This window comes from Haliotis rufescens, unplaced genomic scaffold, assembly GCF_023055435.1.
Source record: "Haliotis rufescens isolate VD_foot unplaced genomic scaffold, xgHalRufe1.0.p SCAF_5, whole genome shotgun sequence".
NCBI classification, from domain to species: domain Eukaryota; kingdom Metazoa; phylum Mollusca; class Gastropoda; order Lepetellida; family Haliotidae; genus Haliotis; species Haliotis rufescens.
The window spans coordinates 39,628,728-39,649,383 of NW_025964223.1; the positions used below are offsets into that span (position 1 = coordinate 39,628,728).

A 20,656-nucleotide genomic window follows, 5' to 3' on the forward strand; every position below is an offset into this window, starting at 1 on the left:
TTGTCAGCACAATACATATGCTTGTGGCTAATATCAGTGTATAGTGATTGTATAACCTGCACCATTCACTTATATGGCCGGAACATGGCTCAAACTCAACCTCAGCTCATTAACACTGTGAAAGTACTAAGGGAAATAACTCTTCCAATTTATCATAACTGAAATAGGAAATTAATTATGAATTGAAAAGGATTTTGTCAACCTATAGTCCACAGTTTAGTCTTTTGGGCAAATCGCCAGGCAACCAAAGATGTCCAGTGATGAATTTTGCAGTGTGTAAAACATTCCTTACACATTTTAAGCCCTGCATGGTTGTCCATGGCAGGATGACAATGATTCCATCCTTCCAATTCTGTGGGGGTTCCAAACGTCCTCGTTAGATCTGACTAAAAGAGGATCGGATTTTGTCATACCCTGACAGTTCACATTGTTTCTCGTGCTATCAACCATTGGTTAGCGTGGCCTGTGTTTACGTATTTACAATCCACGGTGACAGTTTTGCAGAAATGCTGCTGGCAACTAGTTGACTTTCCACCAACCTTCATGAGACTAGGATCATTGGTGGCAGAGTGGTTGTTAGCCCAACCAAAGTCTGTTGGTATGGGGGCACGGGGGCCCAGTTGTCTAAGGCGCCGTGATTCACTGTGCAGATTTGCGTCCCTTTGGGACGCCAGAAACCTATGATTGTGGGTTCAAATCCTGGTTCGCCCCGATTATGTTTCTAGGTTTGTCACTCAATTGTCAGAACCATAACCGTGCTCATGGGTTTCACCAAAGTGGTAAATGTCCGAGACCTGCATCACTTCGGTCTTACCTCTCACATTTAGCTGAGACCTGCATCACTTCGGTCTTACCTCTCACATTTAGCTGACAAACCGTGATATAACTGGAAAACTGTTCAAAGCAGCATTAAACCCAACTCACTCACTCACTCACTGTTGGTATGGTAGTGGGTTCGAATATCAGACTCTTCTCTGTTTCTGATCCTTGGCCGCCTTTGTGGTCTAGTAGTAGAGCATCTGCCCAGAGAAGGGACGCGGGTCAGATCCCCAGGCCGTGCCATACCAAAAGACTTTAGAAGATGGTACTTGTTACCCTGCCTGGCGTTGAGTGTTCAGGGGCTAAAACATAGACTGGTCGGTTTGGAGTCAGTATTTTGTGTCTGAGTTGGGTATACATGTTTAACTGTGGCATGGTATCTCAGTGGGCTAGCACTATATAATCAGCATTCCTCCCACTAGTACTAGCAGCCAAACATGCATATGTATGAAGGAGACCTTAAGCCCCATTTCACCTTACCTGTATGGTAGTGGGTTCAAATCTCAGATTCTCCCTGTTTATGATCCTTGGCCTGTCGGCTCCATGTCCATGCTGTCATTAATTGAACTCCACATTACACAAAACTGTTCAAAGTGACATCAACACAACTCACTAAAAATTAGGCTGGGTTGCAAGCAGATCAATTGTCGGCAGACTACCGACAGGGGTGACAAGATTTTGACCAATAAATGATTTCATTAAATCTATAAAACCATCATTAGTCAGGTTTAATGCAAGCAGACACGACCTGTGAAGATCCGGGTTAGGAAAGGTCTTCAGCAACCAATGCTTGCCATAAGAGGTGACTGACCCGGGTCGTGAGGCTTGCTGACTTGTTTTCTGCATAACATCGCATACCAATTGCGTGATTTGACGCTCATGATATCAAACACTGGAGTGTCTGGTCCAGACTCGATTGTTTACAGAACGCCGTCACATAGCTAGAATATTGCAGAGTGCGTCGGTTAACCAAACAAACAAGCAGACACACACATGCATGCACATCGCTATTTAAGTGCAATAATCCTGAAGGCAATGGTAAACCCTATTTCATCTTACCTGTAGATGTCAATACATCTCGTCAAAAATATGGCACCACCAAATTTGAAGTGTAATTTTCATTGAAGAGATTTTCAAATGGTACACTGTGTGTTGACACATCATCTGCCTGTAGAATGGTAGCCACCTAGCTTAACCTGGTGGGTGCGTTTCTGCCATCTTCCCGAGACAAGGGAGTTAACTGACAGTCCAGTTTCCACATTTAGATCCAGTTAACTCCCTTGCCTCGTGAAGATGGGTTATGCGAGCCGTATGCACACCAAAAGGGTCTTAATAGAGACATTCATATCTGCTGACAGAAAGTTCTTTACTGCTATTAAGTTTGAATGAAAGTTCCACCATTTTGATAGTCTGTCTTTGGAACGACTGTAACTGAAATGCCTTAGCGTACTATCCCAGAAAATCAAAGATGGCAAATCATTGGCATGCACCAAACTTAATGTCGGCCTATTTCCCGTATAAACATTAATCATCCTGTAATCAGTCGACTCATTAGAAAACACATATTGACTGGACATGTGAGGGACTTGCCGAGATCAGGACGTCCACGGAACACCAGTGCCAGAGAGGACAGGGTCCTTGTACGCCAGGCAAAACAGCTGCCAACTTCAACTTGCACTGATCTTCGCCATCACTGGCATTTCCAGAACAGAGTGTTCCTTATCACCATCAGGATTAGGGGCTAGAAGACCAATAAAACGCCCTCCTCTCACCCCAGCATATGCAGGACCGTTTAGCCTTATGTCAGGTTCGAGCACTCTAGAATTTGAGGTCATGGAGAAGGATTCATTGGTATGACGAGAGTCGGTTTCTATTGCACCACACTTATGGTAGGACCCGTGCCTGGAGGCAAAGGGAAACATCTTATCACCAGCGCAACATCAATGGCTTGAGGCGGCGGCTCAGTGGTGATATGGGGATGTTGCTTCTTTGATTGTAAACTTTATTTGATCAGGGGACATTAAATGGACAAAGGTACCAAGATATCATATTGGACGGTTTTGTTGTGCCTCATTTTGATAACTGAGCACTTGGCACACGCCCTGTCTTCATGGACGACAATGCCCGACCCGACCGAGCACGAGCAGTGAATGGCCATTTCAAAGAATTGACCCAGCCATTGCGTCAGGAATGGCAACACATCCCGCAGTTGAGGATCAGGCGTCTGATTTTGAGCATGATGAGACGTCTTGTGGATGTGATCGGTGTTCGGGGTGGCTACACCTGATATTGACTTACACTGTTGTTCATTTAACTGTGACATGGGTACAACGTTACTAACACACGTTCGTGTTGATCTGTCCATCTCATTACAGTCACCATACTTATACTGACTCCTTTTATTAAGCTACACCCTCCCCCCTAACACACACACGCACGCACGCACGCACACACGTCAAGTGACAGAAACTTGAACGTGACATTAAACTCACCTCACCACCCCTTCACCAGATGAATTCCGAGCCATAACTTGAAAACCGTTTAACATTTTTTACCAAACAGCACATATGCTTTGGTCATCAGCTTAACTGGTGCCTTTTTGATAATTTTGAAAATTTTATTTTTTAATGTTTTCATAGAAATAATTTCGGCTAAGTCTCAAACGAGAGTTGGCTTAATTTTCGGACCGTATCTTGAAAACCGTTCAACATATTTCAACAAAACTTGGGATATGCATTGCTCATCAACTTCAATTGTCCCTTTTGCTATTTATTAATTTGTTTCTAAAGTTTATTTTCTTACGTTTCTATCGAAACTATTGGACTATTGGTCTCAAACAATTCTAGGCTTTGTTTCCGAGCCACAACTCTCAAACTAACGAATATATCTGCATGAAACTACACATGTGCATTGACCATATGCTCAATTACTGCCTTTTCATATTTTTTATATTTGTATTATTTTATTTATTGTGCTTAGAATAGAACCAATTTGGACTAAGTTTCAAACATGTAGCATTTGTTTCGCGCCACAACTCTGCATTTAATGAATATTTCTGCATGAAAGCATTATCTTTCTTGGCTATATAATTTGTAAGTATTGTTTTTCGGACTTGCAAACACATTTACAGTAACAACTTGAACTAATATATACACTATTACAGTCGTTGTATTAAGTACTGGTGTCGACTATTCAGATTACATGAAACAAGATATCCGTATGTATGTTACCTTATGTTAAAATCATTTGACGAAAATGGTCAAACTAACTGGGTTTCTTATATGAGACAATTATTGTTTCAAACCGGGTTTTCATATGTGTGGTTGTCTCAGGATTACGGCGATATGAAATGCTTCATGGTTAAACCCAAATAACTCAAAAGATATAGAATTTCAAAACTGGCATTACAAAATCACAAATTCTTCTTTCCTTGAAGTTTATTCATCTTATAAATCACTACTCGAACCAGAAAAATATCTGTCTACTTTAGCATGTGAAAGAGATCTTCTTTGAGCTTTATGTAAATACGGTTGTTTAAGCCATAATCTAAATGTACAGAAAACTCGATGTAATACAACCAGAGAGTCATCGTTTAGTTTATGTATGAAATGTAACCGCTATGAAATAGAAAATGAATACCATTTTTTGTTAATTTGTCCTTTTTATAAAAGTAGTAGAGAAAATTTTGTTCCAAAATGTTACCATGTGCAACCATCTGTCCCAAAATTTGTCCGTCTTCTATCTACCAGAAACGATTGTATTATTAAAACCTGTCCATATATTTAAAAAGACATTTACCTATGTAAATACAAATGTCAAAAGATAAACGTTTGTTGTAAGAAAATTTGTGCATGTGCATAGCATATATTATTCCTGTAAATGAACTCTGGGCCATGTGGCCTTCATTCATTAAATAAACTTCTTCTTCTGAACTAATATATCGAAAAAGGAGGGGGAGACACGTGTTTTTCAGTAAGAACACGTTCTAGTCCCCAGTTACAATTCCTTTTAGTTTCTGGCAAATAAAGTGTGTGTTTTTTCTTCTAAATGCTCACTGTCCCTATTATAAATACTCTAAATATTGCTGGTTGTCCCAGGAAACGAAACACCTTTAATGAATTCAGACCCCGGCATTATGCATGAGCTTAATTTTATGCCGGTTAAACGAGTGACACATTTTTTTGAAATGATATTATCAATTGCTCTTCATTTATTGAAGAATGCTGCGTAACAGGCAAACTGAAATAATAATTCATATTTAGTCAAAGGACCACTGGTGACTTTGACCTTGAACGGATGTTAGTGTAGATTTAATGGTCACTGTAAATATCTTGTATGTCCAGTTCTTAAAAAACGAATCTGTCAAAATGATGGTCAGAACAATTTTGATGCTCAGTTTGGGGGGCATAGGCCAGCCGATTATATTCCCGAAACATCCCCAGAAAATGTACTTATATTATATACTCATTTCTTTCACCTGTTATGTGTATGGGTGTATGCTTTTATATGTTTGTTAGTATATCAGATGCATTTAGACTTGAATTGAAACAAGAAGGCTTGGGTTGCGTAATTTTGCTTGAATACTACACCTGGGGAGCTGGCTGCCTGAGCGGGTTAAGTAATTATGTCACAAGTGAAGCTTGTAGCTAATCAGCATTATAGTATAAGGTTGGGGTGATTCAAAAATAGTTAGGTTTTTCTGCTTCTTGGGTGTTGGCCAGACCTGTATTTTAACCTCCTCGTTTTTAATGTTAAAGTTCAGAACACTGTGTGAGAGAGTGTATCCCATGTCGGGGCTTGTGAAACTGAACTAGAAATCATGCTGATATTTGCAAATGTGTGCCTTGGAAAACTTGCATTGTGAGCTTATGTGCAACTATGGATACATGTGTGTTCGTGGACCAAGGAGTGGAGTGAACAATCAAACATGGAAATCAGGGTGACTATATAAGTATACAATTTGCTGTAGCCCTTTGATGGTGATATTATTTGTACATGGTAGCCCAAGCCTAATTCTCCCATAGTAAACTTAGCTGTATTGGCAATCTATCATGCATTGTTAATAAATATCTGTCTTAATTGTTGTGCGATCCTTTAATTGTGCGAATGGATTTGGAGTGTACCCCTTCGTTCCACTTCCACTCGTAACAAATTGGGGGCTCGTCCATTTCTTTAAAGGGAACTATAATTAAGCGGGAAGCAAATTTGCAATTGTGTGTTAAAAGCAATACAAAAGTAAAAAAAGATAAAGTATTTGCTATATATTGGCAAACATCTTTGGGAGAGCACAACAATGTTGTTTTGTATATCATAGGTACTTCAATAACACATGTGTATAATAGTGCAACATGGGTTTTGTAATTATTGAGTTTGTGAAATCTATGACCAGAGCTAAAATTCTCAACCTCCCAAAAGCAGATTTGTTTGTATTAGCTGATTATTTCAGTATTGATGTTGATAAGGCAGCTAAGAAAGGTATTATTCAAAATGTGATATTGGATGATTTAGCCAACAAGGAATTGATTAGAATGGATAGTACTTCGGAGGGGTATGATGATGGGAGAACTCATCAGACACAATTTGACCGAGAAATTGAGTTGTTAAAATTTCAAAGTTTAGAGAAAGAACGAGAATGGGAGTTTGAATTAGAGAAGCAGAGATTGGATTGGGAGGAGAGAGAGCGTGAGAGACAATTTCAGTAAGAAAAGTTAGATCGTGAGAGACGGAATGAGTTAGACAAGATCGGAGCTGCTCATCAGCATGTGGATGTTTCTAAATTCATTAGGTTTGTGCCTCGTTTTCGGGAAAGTGAAATAGATACATATTTTGATCATTTTGAGAAAACGGCAACACATTTGAAATGGCCTATAGAGTGTTGGACTACTTTGTTACAAAGTGTGCTAGTGGGTAAGGCTCATGAGGCTTATGCAGCTTTATCTTTTCGGTGATAGTGCAAGTTATGAGTTGGTCAAGGATACTATTTTGAAGACATATGAGTTGGTGCCAGAAGCGTACAGACAAAAGTTCAGGAACTACAAAAAATATGATAACCAAACGTTTGTTGAGTTGGCCATGGCCAAAGAGACTGCATTTGATAGATGGTGTACATCTAAGAAGGTCGATAGACAGTATGATAATTTGAAACAGTTAATCCTGGTTGAAGAGTTTAAAGGTGTAGTTCTACTGAGATTAAAGTGTATTTGGATGAACACGGTGTAAACACTTTGAGTGAAGCAGCTAGATTGGCAGATGAGTATGCACTTACTCATAAGAGTTCGTTTTCACGAAATTTTCAATCTAGTTGGAGTTAGAGAATAACTGCCTGTTTCTGGTGTGGATCTTCTGTTGGGGAATGATTTGGCTGGAGGAGAGGTTAAGGCTCATGATTCAGTTGGTCGGGTGGACCCAATTGTTTGTGAGGAACCTACCGTTTGTGCAGATGTAGTGGGTAACAATATTTCAGAGACAGATCAGAGTTTCTAATTCAGCGTAAATAATCAACCCAGACAGACAAGCATGGGTGACCACTTATATCCGATCGTCTTTAGTCACTTTCTCAAATATTTTTCACCAAAAGACTTTTGATATAAGGAACTGACTCTTGCATTATTTTGAATAAATATTTTCTTCAATCTTCATAAGCACCGCCATGTCACGTTTACCTGAAAGAGACTTACTTCCAATATCGCTAACGATTGTCATTGATGTTGCGTGATAATTTACGGGTCTTCGTGTGAACGAGTTGACTAGTTTCCTTTCCGCCAGGCTCCGTCTCTACATGTTACAAAGTTGACGCAGCGCACAGAGAGTCTGCAACCAGCAAGTACATTTTATTTAAATGTAAGTTTTATTTTGCGGTTATGATTGAAATAATGTTCCACTGGACGTAGAGGCATATTTCCATTCGTGAATGCAAAAAATGTTTTGGCTAAAATCTATTTCCGGTGTTGCTACGGTAACGGTTCAAAACAAGTTCAAGACCCGGCTCCTACGATTCTTCGTTGACAGAAGTGTATCGTTGCTATCTCAGTTGTTATTTTAACAGATTTCAGAGACCTGTTTGAGTTCAAACATCTTCTTGTTTCTGCAGATAGGTTTGTAGATGTTATTTTGTATGAAATCCTTTTGTTTTCTCCCGAAATGTCTCTGGATTTGTCTTTGTTGGCATTGTAAACAAAACAGGCCATCTTTGACAACCAGCAAATATTCAACATTTTTAGTCACCTTTTGATTACGTTTTCCTTTAGATTAGTGTTGACTTATCTATTCCTTCATTTACCAGCTTGTTTGCCTATCATATTTAGAAGCACGTTGTAAGTATTTCGGTAATTCTGGAGCCACCACGATTGTTTTGACACCCAAATTGACCTCAATTCTGATCATGTTTATGAACGGCCCCACACAAAAACGTCATCGATTACCTAAACCACAGTCTGTGACTTTAGCCACTAGTCCGTAGCCCAAGTCTAGTAAACTTTTCTTTCAGTCTAGTAAGCTTTGCTAATAAAGGTCCATACATGAATGTAACCGTGTAAATAATCACAAACAGCTGTGGGGGGTGAGGCTGATGACGTTTATTTATATATGGTAGGTACGCATGTACCGTACGTACGTACATTCGTCAGCCTGAAACAACATAAGCAAATATAACACAGAATCTAATAAATATGTACAATCTGTTATAGTTACTCTTTAAATAGATAAAATATAGATATCACTTTCATTAAATAAATAGCACTTACTTTACATCATCTAGTACTGTACATATCTGTACAATACATCAATACACAGATACAACATATATTAATATGATAACAAAGTGATAACGAACATACTGCATGTAACTTTGGTAAGAATTACAAATTATGGAAGATAGAATATTTATTCAATATCTGTCAAAAGCAGGCAGTGTGAAAATTAGTGGAGGTTCGACTGAGAGTAATCTTACAATGTTACAGAGCTATGGAATGCATGTTAAGCTATAAAATACTAAGGTATAAAACATAACTAATATTGTAACTAATAATATTTTCTTATACTGTAATTATTGTAATAAACTAATTAGTTAAAATGGTAACAAGGCCATACAACCTTACTACGAACTAATAAATCTTAACTAAAAGTTATGTACATATGTATAATGAGTTGAGCCTGTCACATGAACACTAAGATCTACTGAAAATGATGGGGTGTTGGCTAAACAGTCAACGGTTTCTGTGGGCTAAAACAGTAACACTTTCGCAAAAATATATAAAAAAATCATCCTTTCTTGTAAAATATCACCAAATGTTCCCAGTTTGCCTGCCAAGGGTACTTAGTTTGAATTCTAAGATAAATCTCTGTGGTCTGCTAAGGTCAGCTGATAGTTCTCCATATCATAACAGAAATATCCAATGAAATGATGCCAGTAGACAATTGCAAAATTTCCTAATGCCATTTAATTGATCTCTCAAATCACAAGTCACCATATGAATGTACATTACCAGTGACTACATATTTATGTACTTTTATCTTCTATTGCAGAAAATTTCCTCATTATCATTATTCTTAGTATTCTCTTTCTTCTTATTATTATTATTTAGAATGAATTTATGATAAAAGAGCAATGTTTGAAAGTAACTAATGTACTCTCTTCTAGTATAATTAAGAAAGAAAGAAATTCTTTGCAGACTACCACTTGTACCAAATGGCAACTCTTTAACAGATATTTTCTGTGGACTTGTTTAAATAAAGATAAATTATAACAATATTATTATTTTCTCACCCAGTAATGGGTTGTAGGTTTTTTCTTTTACCATCATCTAATTTGATAACTGATAACATCACCTCATTGTCATAACAACATGCCTAGCAAGTGTGGGAGACATGTACTTTGCCGGTCCCACTGTCTTCATAATGACTTAGTATTTAGCTTTTAGCCACGAAATATGGTTATAGTTATAACATAAAAGCATCTTTCTGTATGAAAAAGCCCACTCTATTTATACTGATAAAACATGTTAACAGCAGGAGACTAATCTGGGACTTCATGTCTATATTGTTGACAGGTTTCTGTTGTTGTGATCGACAGTGTGGATTATCTGGATTCTACAGTTTTTCCTGTGTTTCACCTTGATCTGGTGCAAAGATCAACTCTAGAGGTATTCTCATCTAAACAACACACACAATAATGACATGTCCCACCTCAAACACAAGAACTCTAGCTTTTACATTCATCAAGGCAGGGTTTGATATCGGTTCACTTTCCAGGACATGGATTGTCATCCAAAATGTCCAATAGATAGTTTTCAAATGTGGTATATATTTATATATAGTTGATAAAATGATGAAAATGTCCTCATGCCAATTGTCTCCATCAAAATCCCTGTATAAGTACACAATGTAAACCACTCATGTAAACAAGCTTAACACGTGTCAATACCTGTATTTTGTCCTTTGTGTGAAATGAATCTAAATAAATCCCACATTGATACTTCAGAGGCACAACATGCTGTGTCCCAGTGAGAGTTGGGTGAACCTGGATGACCCTCCCTGCCCCGACACTGATGCTGTCATCCCCTCCAGTCCTACAATGAGGTCCACCAGCCTAATATGCCCCTCCCCTAGATCCTCCATCTTCTACAACAGCATCCTACAACAGTTTGAACAACCTATTTCCTTCCCTTCCTTCATCCCAAGCCAGTATCTGAATATTCATAATGCAGGTTTTTTCAGTCCAAATACTAGTGTGCTTCATTCAGACTACCCTGACTTTACTTCTAACTGTACTGACACTAATGACCTTCCTTCTATGTTTCTATTAGAGAGCAGACATGTATTCCCCAGCCGAAATCATATGTCCCTCCCAGCCGACACCAATGCAAGCATATTCCCAAGCCCATGTGATATGTCCCTCCCTGCTGGCACCAGTGCAAGCCAAACCTCAATCGTCGAAGAGTTTATTGCTGAACTCTCACCACCTCATTTCATGCCTGTTACTATTTGCAGTGAATCAAGCCTGAGTCAGAACATCAGCCAGACCTCATTGGGTTTCGATGTTTCCAGCTTCCAGCCGCTTCCAGTTGACAGCGCATGCAGTCTACATCAAGAAACAATCAGCCAGACTTCACTGGGCCCGGATTTCGATGTTTCCACCTTCCAGCCTCTTCAAGTTGACAGCGCATGCAGTCTACATCAAGAAACAATCAGCCAGACTTCATTGGGCCCGGATTTCGATGTTTACAGCTTCCAGCCTCTTCCAGTTGACAGCGCATGCAGTCTACATCAAGAAACAATCAGCCAGACTTCACTGGGCCCGGATTTCGATGTTTCCACCTTCCAGCCTCTTCAAGTTGACAGCGCATGCAGTCTACATCAAGAAACAATCAGCCAGACTTCATTGGGCCCGGATTTCGATGTTTACAGCTTCCAGCCTCTTCCAGTTGACAGCGCATGCAGTCTACATCAAGAAACAATCAGCCAGACTTCACTGGGCCCGGATTTCGATGTTTCCAGCTTCCAGCCTCTTCCAGTTGACAGTACACTTCCTGGATCTACCAACAATCAGCCAGACTTCATTGGGCCCAGATTTCAGTGATTCCAGCTTCCAACCACTTCCTGTCAACAGTGCATGCAGCCTAGATCAAGCATCAATCAGCCAGACATCATTGGGCCCTGAGTTTGATGATTCCACATTCAGGAAGCTTCAGGTCGACAGTGCTTGCAGCCTAGATCAAGCATCAATCAGCCAGACGTCATTGGGCCCAGATTTCGCTGTTTATCGCTTCCAGCCTCTTCCGGTCGACAGTGAATGCAGCCTGGATCTACCAACAATCAGCGAGACGTCATTGGGCCCAGATTTTGATGATTCAACATTCAGGCAGCTTCAGGTTGACAGTGCTTGCAGCCTAGATCAAGCATCAATCAGCCAGACGTCATTGGGCCCTGAGTTTCATGATGCCACCTTCAGGCTGCCTTCAGTTACCAGTGCATGCAGTCTAGATGAAGAAACAATCAGCCAGACGTCATTGGGCCCAGATTTGGATGATTCCATCTTCAGCAGTGAAAGCAACCTGTCACAAGACTACAGCCAGACTTTGATGAAATCCATTGTCAGCCCTGTTCCTGGGCGCAGTGGTTCCAGCCTGTCTCAGACCATCAGCCAAGTATCAAGTATTGAGGATTTCAGTGAATCCATCCTCATAGCCTATTCCTTTCAGCTGTGAATCCAGTCACAAGACACAGTCACAGAATGAACGAAAGTTTTGGCAAGACCACAATTTATAACTTTATCCCAGATTGCCCAGTTTCTTTTCGAAACATACCAAGCAGTATGTCGGTTCTCATTTCAGGGGTTTCTTTTGTATTTCTACAGATTTCTTCCTTGAATTAGTCCCAGATTAGTCTCCTGCTGTTAACCTTGGCTTCAATTCATTTCAGATCTACTTATCACATCAGGGTGCCATTGTACAAAATAGACCAAGATATAATTTAAGTGCCAATAACAGTGGCCCAGCTCCAGCAAAAAATCCACCTGCCTTTCAGACCCTTCCACTCTTCAAATTTTTTTCAGGAACTCTTAAATGATTGTCAGTGACATGATTCTCAGTCTCACTGGTAGCCAATGCAGTTCTTTCAGAAGCGGTGTTATTTGGTTGCGAATTAAGCATTGTGTGATGAGCCCCGCGCCTGTATTTTGCACACACTGTATCATGTGCAAATGACTTTAATGAATGTCATGCAGGAGATTGTTGGCATGGTCACATCTTGAAGCAACAATGCATGAATGAATCAATTGCAGTCTGTGAACAGTGCTCCCTCTCTTTCTGCTTTTAAATCTGGATTGAAAACTTACCTCTTTCAACACTACTGTGCATGCTTCGAGCATGTCCTCTATATAAGTGTCATTTATTATTATTATTATTATTATTATTATCATCATTATTATTTGAGCATGTCCTCTATATAAGTGTCATTTATTATTATTATTATCATTATTATCATCATCAGATTAAAACACATAATGCAGCAAATTGGGTTCAGGTGATCCTGGCATAGTCAGGCTGGTTCGGCTCATAATCACCTTGGCCCTTGCCCCCTCTACATGCAGCCCAGACAGCAAATGGGAATTCTAGCAGGAAGCGCTGCCTAGTCAAATCCACACAGAACCTTTTGGAGAATGTGAAGACTCCCCAACACTGCAGCCTTCTGCAATACACATATTGTCAGAAGGGCTGTATTCCTTGCAACAAACCAGGCTGTATTCCTAGCAACAAAACTCTCCCAATTTCAGTCAACAAATTTGGAGGCACTGAGAACAATGGGGATTTGGACAACTTGGTACTTTGGATGCAAGGATGACATTTTAGAAAGCAAGGTCTGCATATTTGCCATGTTTTTTCTATATCTTGTCAATCACATTTGTGTTAAAGGGGACAGAAAATTCAATGATATAAATGATATAATGAGAATGTGAAGAGTCCCCAACACTGCAGCCTTCTGCATTACCCAGATTGTGAGAAGGGCTGTATTCCTGGTAGCAAACCCAGGTACTCTCCCAATGTCAGTCAATAGATTGGGAGGTACCAAACCTAAGGCACCGAGAACAATGGGGAGTGGGACAAGTTGGTACTTGGAATGGCAGCATGACATTTCAAAAGCAAGGTCTACATATTTGCCATGTTTTTCATGAATCTTGTCAATCACATTGGTGTCAAAAGGGACGGAAAATCCAATAATATAAATTATTTCATTGAATTTATCAAAAAGGACAAAATCAGGTGTTTTCGCCTGGATATGTCTGAGGCTGTATTTATCATTTTCCATGACGCCCTCTTCATATTCTGTCAACATGATGACTGTGTTTAGTCTGATATGTTTATAATAGAATCAAAAGAGCTTACATTTCCCTGGATTATGATTATTTTTTAGAAATTGTATTAATATGCCCTTGGAGACATTACATTGTCTTGGTAAGTATTTCAGTAATTCAGAACTTCCGATTGTGTATTGACACTACCAGTAATTACTGTTATTTATCACCTATTGCTCATGAACTGACAGTAATTAGCATTCCTCATCATTCGCCTCGGCTCAGTGGTGCACAGTCAAGGGACGCCAGCTCTACCTTGACATGGCTGCTTCCATCCTTTGAATATGACTCATCTACCTGTCACCAGGATAATCATAGTCAAAATGCTGTCGGGGAGCTACAGACATGATGCCAGAGATCAATTCAAGAACGAGTGGATGTGGAAGATCAGTAACTGCAGGCTAGCCTACTGCATCCACATATCCTGGTATCAGACAGGACACAGTACGCCCGGGAGCCGATCCACCTCAATGAAAAAGAACTGTGTGATTTTTTGGACAACTGGCACTTGTTATCAGTAATGTAAGTACGCTAACACCAAAAATCAGTTATTTTGGGAGTCAATGGCAACCTGGTCTTTCATGTTTTTTCACTTGTGGAATCAGAAACATTGCTTAAGTTGGGAAACCAATTGCTACGTATACTGGCCCGGAAGTGGTAGTTGTCATTTAGGCCGGCAGCGGTAGTTGCCACAATGCTTTTTAACATTAGCTGCTATTTTCTCCAAGCAGCAGTAGTTGCTAACAGTGCCAAACAGTGGAATGTGTCATATCACCGGCAGCGGAAGTTGCCATGATACTTTTACAACAGTAGCTGCTCTAGGCCAGCAGAGGAGGCTGCTAATTGACATTGGCAGAGGTAGTTGCCATGAGAACAGTAGCTTTTCATATAATTAACTAGGACCTGTACACCCTGAGCCCTTGCTGTTCTTATAGGAAAAGGGCATCCTGTGTATGGTAACCCCCTCTCTTCTTTCCTCGGCATAATGTGCAACAACTGCTATTTGTTTCATGGGATATGTTTGTTGGTGGTGAAGGTGTGGCTATAAGGGGAGGTGGAGGCCACCTTTACAAGTAATTGTTTGCTTGTTAAAAAATAAATACAAATATGTCATTAATTTGGTTTTACTGTACAACTTAGCAATCATAATGAATCACTGATGTTTATCGATAAAGTATTTCATGAAAGAAAATAATGTTAAAAGTCTGCAGATACAGCCAGCTATGTTTACTTCACTTATATCTATGTTTTAGTGTGTTTTTAGTCGTACAAATGGGTATCTCTCATACCCTCACTTCTAGTCGCACGTTTAAAAGGAAGCCAGAAGCTGGAATGTAAACATTAAACTTCCGGTTGCGCACGCACCTCCCTATGACATGCCACAAATCTCTCAGCGCGCCTCTGAGACTGGTCGCTCAAGGAAGACTTTCGCGGTAGACTGCTAGTTTGTATTCTACTAGTACTTACAGTTGTTGTTATAATAAAGTAATAATAATATGTCTTACCTGTAGACTCCTGGAATGTAATCCTTGGTAATCCATTGTTTGTGTTCAACACATGTTTCACTGTTTGACTTGATTATACACGTGGCAACATGTCGGGCATTTGTGCCTCGTGTCAAAGAAAACTGTCTAAAGTAGATCCTCACAAGTATTGTCCTTCCTGCATCATTAAGGATGGGTTTCCAACGTGTTCGTGGGATAAACATGGTAAAGAATGAGAGTACTTGTCTTCTATAAACTTTAACTTGTTTCTTCGTGCGTTGGCGAAGCAGGCTGCTGACCAGCGCTACAAGCAGAGAAGGTCATCGGGTGGATCCTTAGACTCTGCACCCTCCATACCACACCCAAGAAATCAGTTAATAAAGACCCGCCTCAGTCAACTTCTGTTTTCGACAAGACACGTGACCGTTCGCCTGCTGATGATACTACCCGCACGACTGATTTTCGTCAATCGGTTGATCGAGAGCGTCACTCAGTCACCCCCGTTACGACGGGACCGGGTTATGACGAGGACCATGAGGGGACTACAGTCCCCAGTCGGTCCGAATCTCGTTCTGCCAACGACGATAGGGATGTCGTGCGGGACGACAGTGAACACAGATCCCTCTCTGGAAGTCATTCCCATTCCCGGGACGACAGGTCGAGTCCCTCGTCGACAGACAGTAAATGACACGAGGACATTCATCGCCATTGTGGTCGTCGGGAGTATGATTCGGACAATAACTACGATGGGGATCGTAGTACTTCTACAGTTAGAGATTGTTGCCCTCGTCCCCACTAGGACATGCGACGTTCTCGCAGGTAGTTTCTTGTAGATCAGCGTCGTAGAGATAATGACAGCACGACACCCTCGTCTCACTTTCATATCGACCCGGCTTTGATAGCCCAGATCACGGCGGCGGTCGACCAAGAAGGATTCGACTACGTCGGGGGTCCATGGACCGTCAACCAGCTCCTTCATCTACGCCTACACAATCAACGTCGACGATGGATTGTAACGACAGCCCTCCTAGGCCTCCCAAAGACATTGAGTTGTTTGCTTGATTATCTAACTTTCTGCCTGAGTTATCAAAAGACGATGACAAACCGACGCGTGCTGGCTTTAAGGTGGGATATACACCGCAGTCTCTTCAGTTTTCTCCTCCTGATGCCTTCAGAGCCATGGCTAAAGATATGGACCAGAACTTTGCCGCTGCTGATGGTCGTACCAACGAAGTTCTGGACAAGTACTCCAGGGAAGCCGAGCGTGACATCATCATTTCGGCTTCACACAACCTGTCCAGACGGCCACGGTTTCGAACGCCCCACGACGACGTTACAGAAACAAGAATGTGCAACGGGCCTTTTTTTGTAGGGACATGCCCTGACAGCCATCCCGCAAGAGAGATTCGGACAGGAAAGGTCGCCAGGTCTCCTTTTCCAAGTATCCCAGAGGGGGAAAGAGCCAGCGGGGGAAGAAGTGAGGACCCTTCCCCTGCCGTCACCGTCGTTGGAGTCTCCCCCGGTGACACTACCTTTAGACGAGCTACCGGTAGGGGGGAGACTTCATCACTATGCCCACAGGTCGGCTTTCCTCAACGACACTTAACATTTTGACAACAGGCTACGCCCCAAGCCTGAGATCGACGCCACCACTGACGTCATCCCCGACATTCCAAACTCCACCAAACGGATCGGCTGACGGAGGCCATCGATTTGTTGGTGGAAAAGGCACCATCGCTGGGGTACTACTCGCCCATCTTTCTAGTACCCAAGAAAAACTCCACAAAGATGCAGCTTATTTTCAATCTCAAAAAGTTCAACGCAACATACCTCCAACAACCCGACACATTCACCATGATATCCCTCAGCTCTCTGCGTCGGATGATATTACCGAATGACTTCCTCGTCTCGATAGACCTTCAGGACGCGTATCTCCATGTACCAATAGCTTCCGAGTTCCAGAAGTACCTCTGATTCGTCTACCAAGGTATTCATTACCAGTGGGCGTCCCTCCTGTTTGGAATTTCTACGGCCCCGCTCATTTTCACACGGATCATGAAGACGGTCGTAGAATGCCTCCATCGGCAGGTAATCGGGGTCGCCTTCTACCTAGACGACGGGCTCCACGCTCACCAGTTCACAGAAGCCCTTCAAGGAGAGTTAGCGACCACCCTGAGTCTACTACGGTACCTCGGGTGGATCGTCAACCTTCAAAAGTCGGACTTGGTACCAACTCGGGATCTACAGTACATCGGGATACGCTTCCAGACAGGGGTCAATCTGGTCAAGGTACCTCAAGACTGTTGGGACAAGATTGTCAGCAGCGTTCCAAGACTTCTACATGCCCTGGCGTCGGTAGACATGAGACAGGCCATGAGATATAATTGTAATAATGTAATATGGGTTCAGGATATATTTGTTTTCACATTGTTACATGAAAATCCAGAGCAAAAGCAGCAACAAGGGTTCACAAATAACCCCACATCTCACTGAAAGCAGCAGTAACTCTTATTCTTGAACATGTGCAACAAATGGAAGTGCTTAAATCAAATATTTATATTTGAAGATAATGTTCTGCATTTAATATTGTAAATCAATCACAATGTTCCACAGTCATCCACTGCATCAACAAACAGGGAACGACTCGGTCGGCGGCCCTTCCGGACTGGACATTCAGGTTCTTCCCCCTTGCTTGGACATGAGGGGTAAGAGCCCGTCACATCCCGGGGGCCAAGAATGTGTTAGCCGACGCCCTGTCGTGACCATCGAGGCCGTCTCCCACAGTGTGGATGATCCATCCGACAGTCTTTCATCTGCTGACAGATCAACTCTGGTTGCCCCAAGTAGATCTCTTTGCAACCCGGTACAACAACCGCCTCCCTCGATTCGTGTCGCCGGTTCGAGACCCACGGGCATGGGACCACGACACTCTAGCGATATGATGGGAGGGTCTAGACGCTTACGCGTTTCCGCCAACGGTGCTGTTACCATGGATATAATGGAGAAAGTTCGTCAAACAGCCAACCTATGTCTGCTTTTGGTCGCACCTTATTGGCCGGCCAGAACGTTGTTCCCAGAACTTCTTCAGATCATCGATCAGCCACCGTTCCCGTTGCCAGATCGAGACGACCTCCTTCTTCATCCTCACACCGATGACTTGCATCCGGGGATAAAGAACTTCCAGCTTCACGCCTGGGTTTGCTTAAGACCTCGTTAATGAAGAAAGGATATTCGGCTAAAGTGGCAGCGCTTGTCTCGTCGGCACATCGAGTTACGACTTGTAAGCTGTACGATGACAAGTGGACCACTTTCTCCATTTTCACCAGGTCTCGTGGCTTCAACCCGGCGGTAGTCTATCTCTGGTCATCTCGGCGTCTGAAAGGGCCGACGATCTCGACTTATCGGGTGACAAGCTCACTAAAGTACCGGAGTCGCAGAAGATTCTACGTGCCTTCATGGTTGAAGATCAGTCATGTAAATTCCGACCGCCGGCCTGGGACCTCAATGTCGTTCTGCGCAACCTGTCTAGTCAGACTTACGAGGTCGCATTCGACTTATTGTCTCAGAATACGGCTTTCCTTCTCTCGCTGGCTACGGCAGCAAGAGTATCGGAAATACATGCCATTGACATCAGTCGGATTACGTTCGATCAGCGTAACCATGGCAACGTCCATCTTGGTCTCAGATGGGATTTTTAAGCGAAAAATCAACTTCCTGGCCAAGATTCGAGAATGTTCCACATTCCTTCCTTGTCTGCCATTAGGGCCCTCATGATCACGCTGATCTCACCCTGTGCCCAGTTCGTGCGCTTCGTACTTACCTGCAGCTATCTGAACAGCGACGACAACATTTTCAACGGCTGTTCGTACCGCTCTTAACCAATGCAAAGAAAGAGATTACACGTAATACTCTCTCCTTTTGGTTGAGAGCGGTAATTCTCAGAGCTTACGAGGTGCAAGGACTCGCACCTCCCACCTCCTCTCACCCGCATGAAGTTCGAGCCATAGCTTCAACATTAGCACTCCACAGTAATTGCTCTCTGCAAGTTATTATGGAGGGCTGCTTTTGGAGATCTTCTTCAGTGTTTGCTTCGCATTATCTCAGAGATATCTCAACAGAAGATGTTGAAGGACTCAAACAGTTTTGTCCATACGTGGTGGCACAACAGACCTCCCAGAAAAGACAGTGAATTTGTGCTCTATTCACTTTTTCTCGACACTTCGTGCCATATAACATGTTACAATAAAAGCTGTTGGTGAATGTACGCATACTTATGGTTTTTTGTTGTGTGCAGTACTTTTTTATTATGGTTATTCGGTGTATGCATCGTCTTCCCATACTTTATAGTACTGCTCGTATTTTTTTGTTACCTTGTATACTGCGAGTTGCTCTGTAACTAAATTATGCGCCGACCACACTTCGATCGCAGTTCAACTGACATGTGCAGTTGTCCTGTCGCATCAATAATTAGTTGTGTGTCGAAGAGCATTAACCATGCTATTTTTAGTTACCTTGTATACGGCAAGTTGCTCTGTAACTAAATTATGCGCCGACCACACTTCGATCGCAGTTCAACTGACGTATGCAGTTATTCTGTCGCATCAATAATTAGTTGTGTCGAAGAGCATTAACCATGCTGTGCATTCGTGATAAACAACTTGTCTCGTCCGTTCTATTGTCACTACAGGGGTGAGGAACTTGGTACATTTGACGTGAAAGAGGTCACTTCCTGATTACTTTCCCGACCCTCCTTCCAGTGTTCCGTCGAATTCTACCCATTCGTATGACTGACAACAGACTAAAACATGTGTTTTTCAGAATAAAAACGATGTTTTATTGGTCTGTTTTCAGTCGTACGTTCCCGTCCAGCCATCCCTACAGTGAAGTAATCCAGTCCAGTCCTGAATGATGGCTTATTCTTCGAGATTTGTGACATGTCATAGGGAGGTGCGTGCGCAACCGGATGGAAACAAGTTTAATGTTTACATTCCAGCTTCTGGCTTCCTTTTAAACGTGCGACTAGAAGTGAGGGTATGAGAGATACCCATTTGTACGACTGAAAACAGACCAATAAAACATCGTTTTTATTCTGAAAAACACATTTCTTGCTGTTCATGTGATATGTTATTTGAAATATTACATTATAGAGGTACACACAACATGTATAATCTGCATGGTAAGTACATCAACAATGTGCAGAATGCCTGTTGTTTATTTGAACTGCCAGCAATTACCATGATTACTGTTTTAATTCAGTGGATATGTTTTGGTGGTGAAGGTGTGGCTATAAGGGGAGGTGGAGGCCACTTTAAGTGTAAAACAATGTATTTGTTTTCCCCTTGAAATATGTGACACATTTAATATGACAACTTAATTTTTAAGGACTTAATAAATATTATTTTATTTGAAGGCACAATTTTGTCTTGTTTTTATTCCCCTAATCAGTGAGTGAGTGAGCTGAGTTTAACTCTTCTTTAGCTAGTGTTTCAGTCATATCACACTG

At 41.7% G+C, this 20,656-nt stretch overlaps 1 protein-coding gene across 1 annotated transcript; it reads left to right on the forward strand.

Annotated features, from left to right (window-relative positions):
• Nucleotides 1–7,788: 7,788 nt before the first annotated feature.
• LOC125373171 lies at nt 7,789–11,515 on the forward strand. Its single transcript, XM_048384088.1, has 3 exons — nt 7,789–7,913; nt 9,867–9,959; nt 10,298–11,515. Exon 3 carries the CDS (start codon nt 10,307–10,309, stop codon nt 11,393–11,395), a length of 1,089 nt encoding a protein of 362 aa, XP_048240045.1. The 5' UTR covers nt 7,789–7,913; nt 9,867–9,959; nt 10,298–10,306; the 3' UTR covers nt 11,396–11,515.
• The last annotated feature ends 9,141 nt before the right edge of the window (nt 11,516–20,656 follow it).

What these genes read in the sequence shown, in the direction of transcription:
- LOC125373171 (XM_048384088.1), top strand. Translation starts at nt 10,307, where the DNA reads ATGCTGTGTCCCAGTGAGAGTTGGGTGAACCTGGATGACCCTCCCTGC.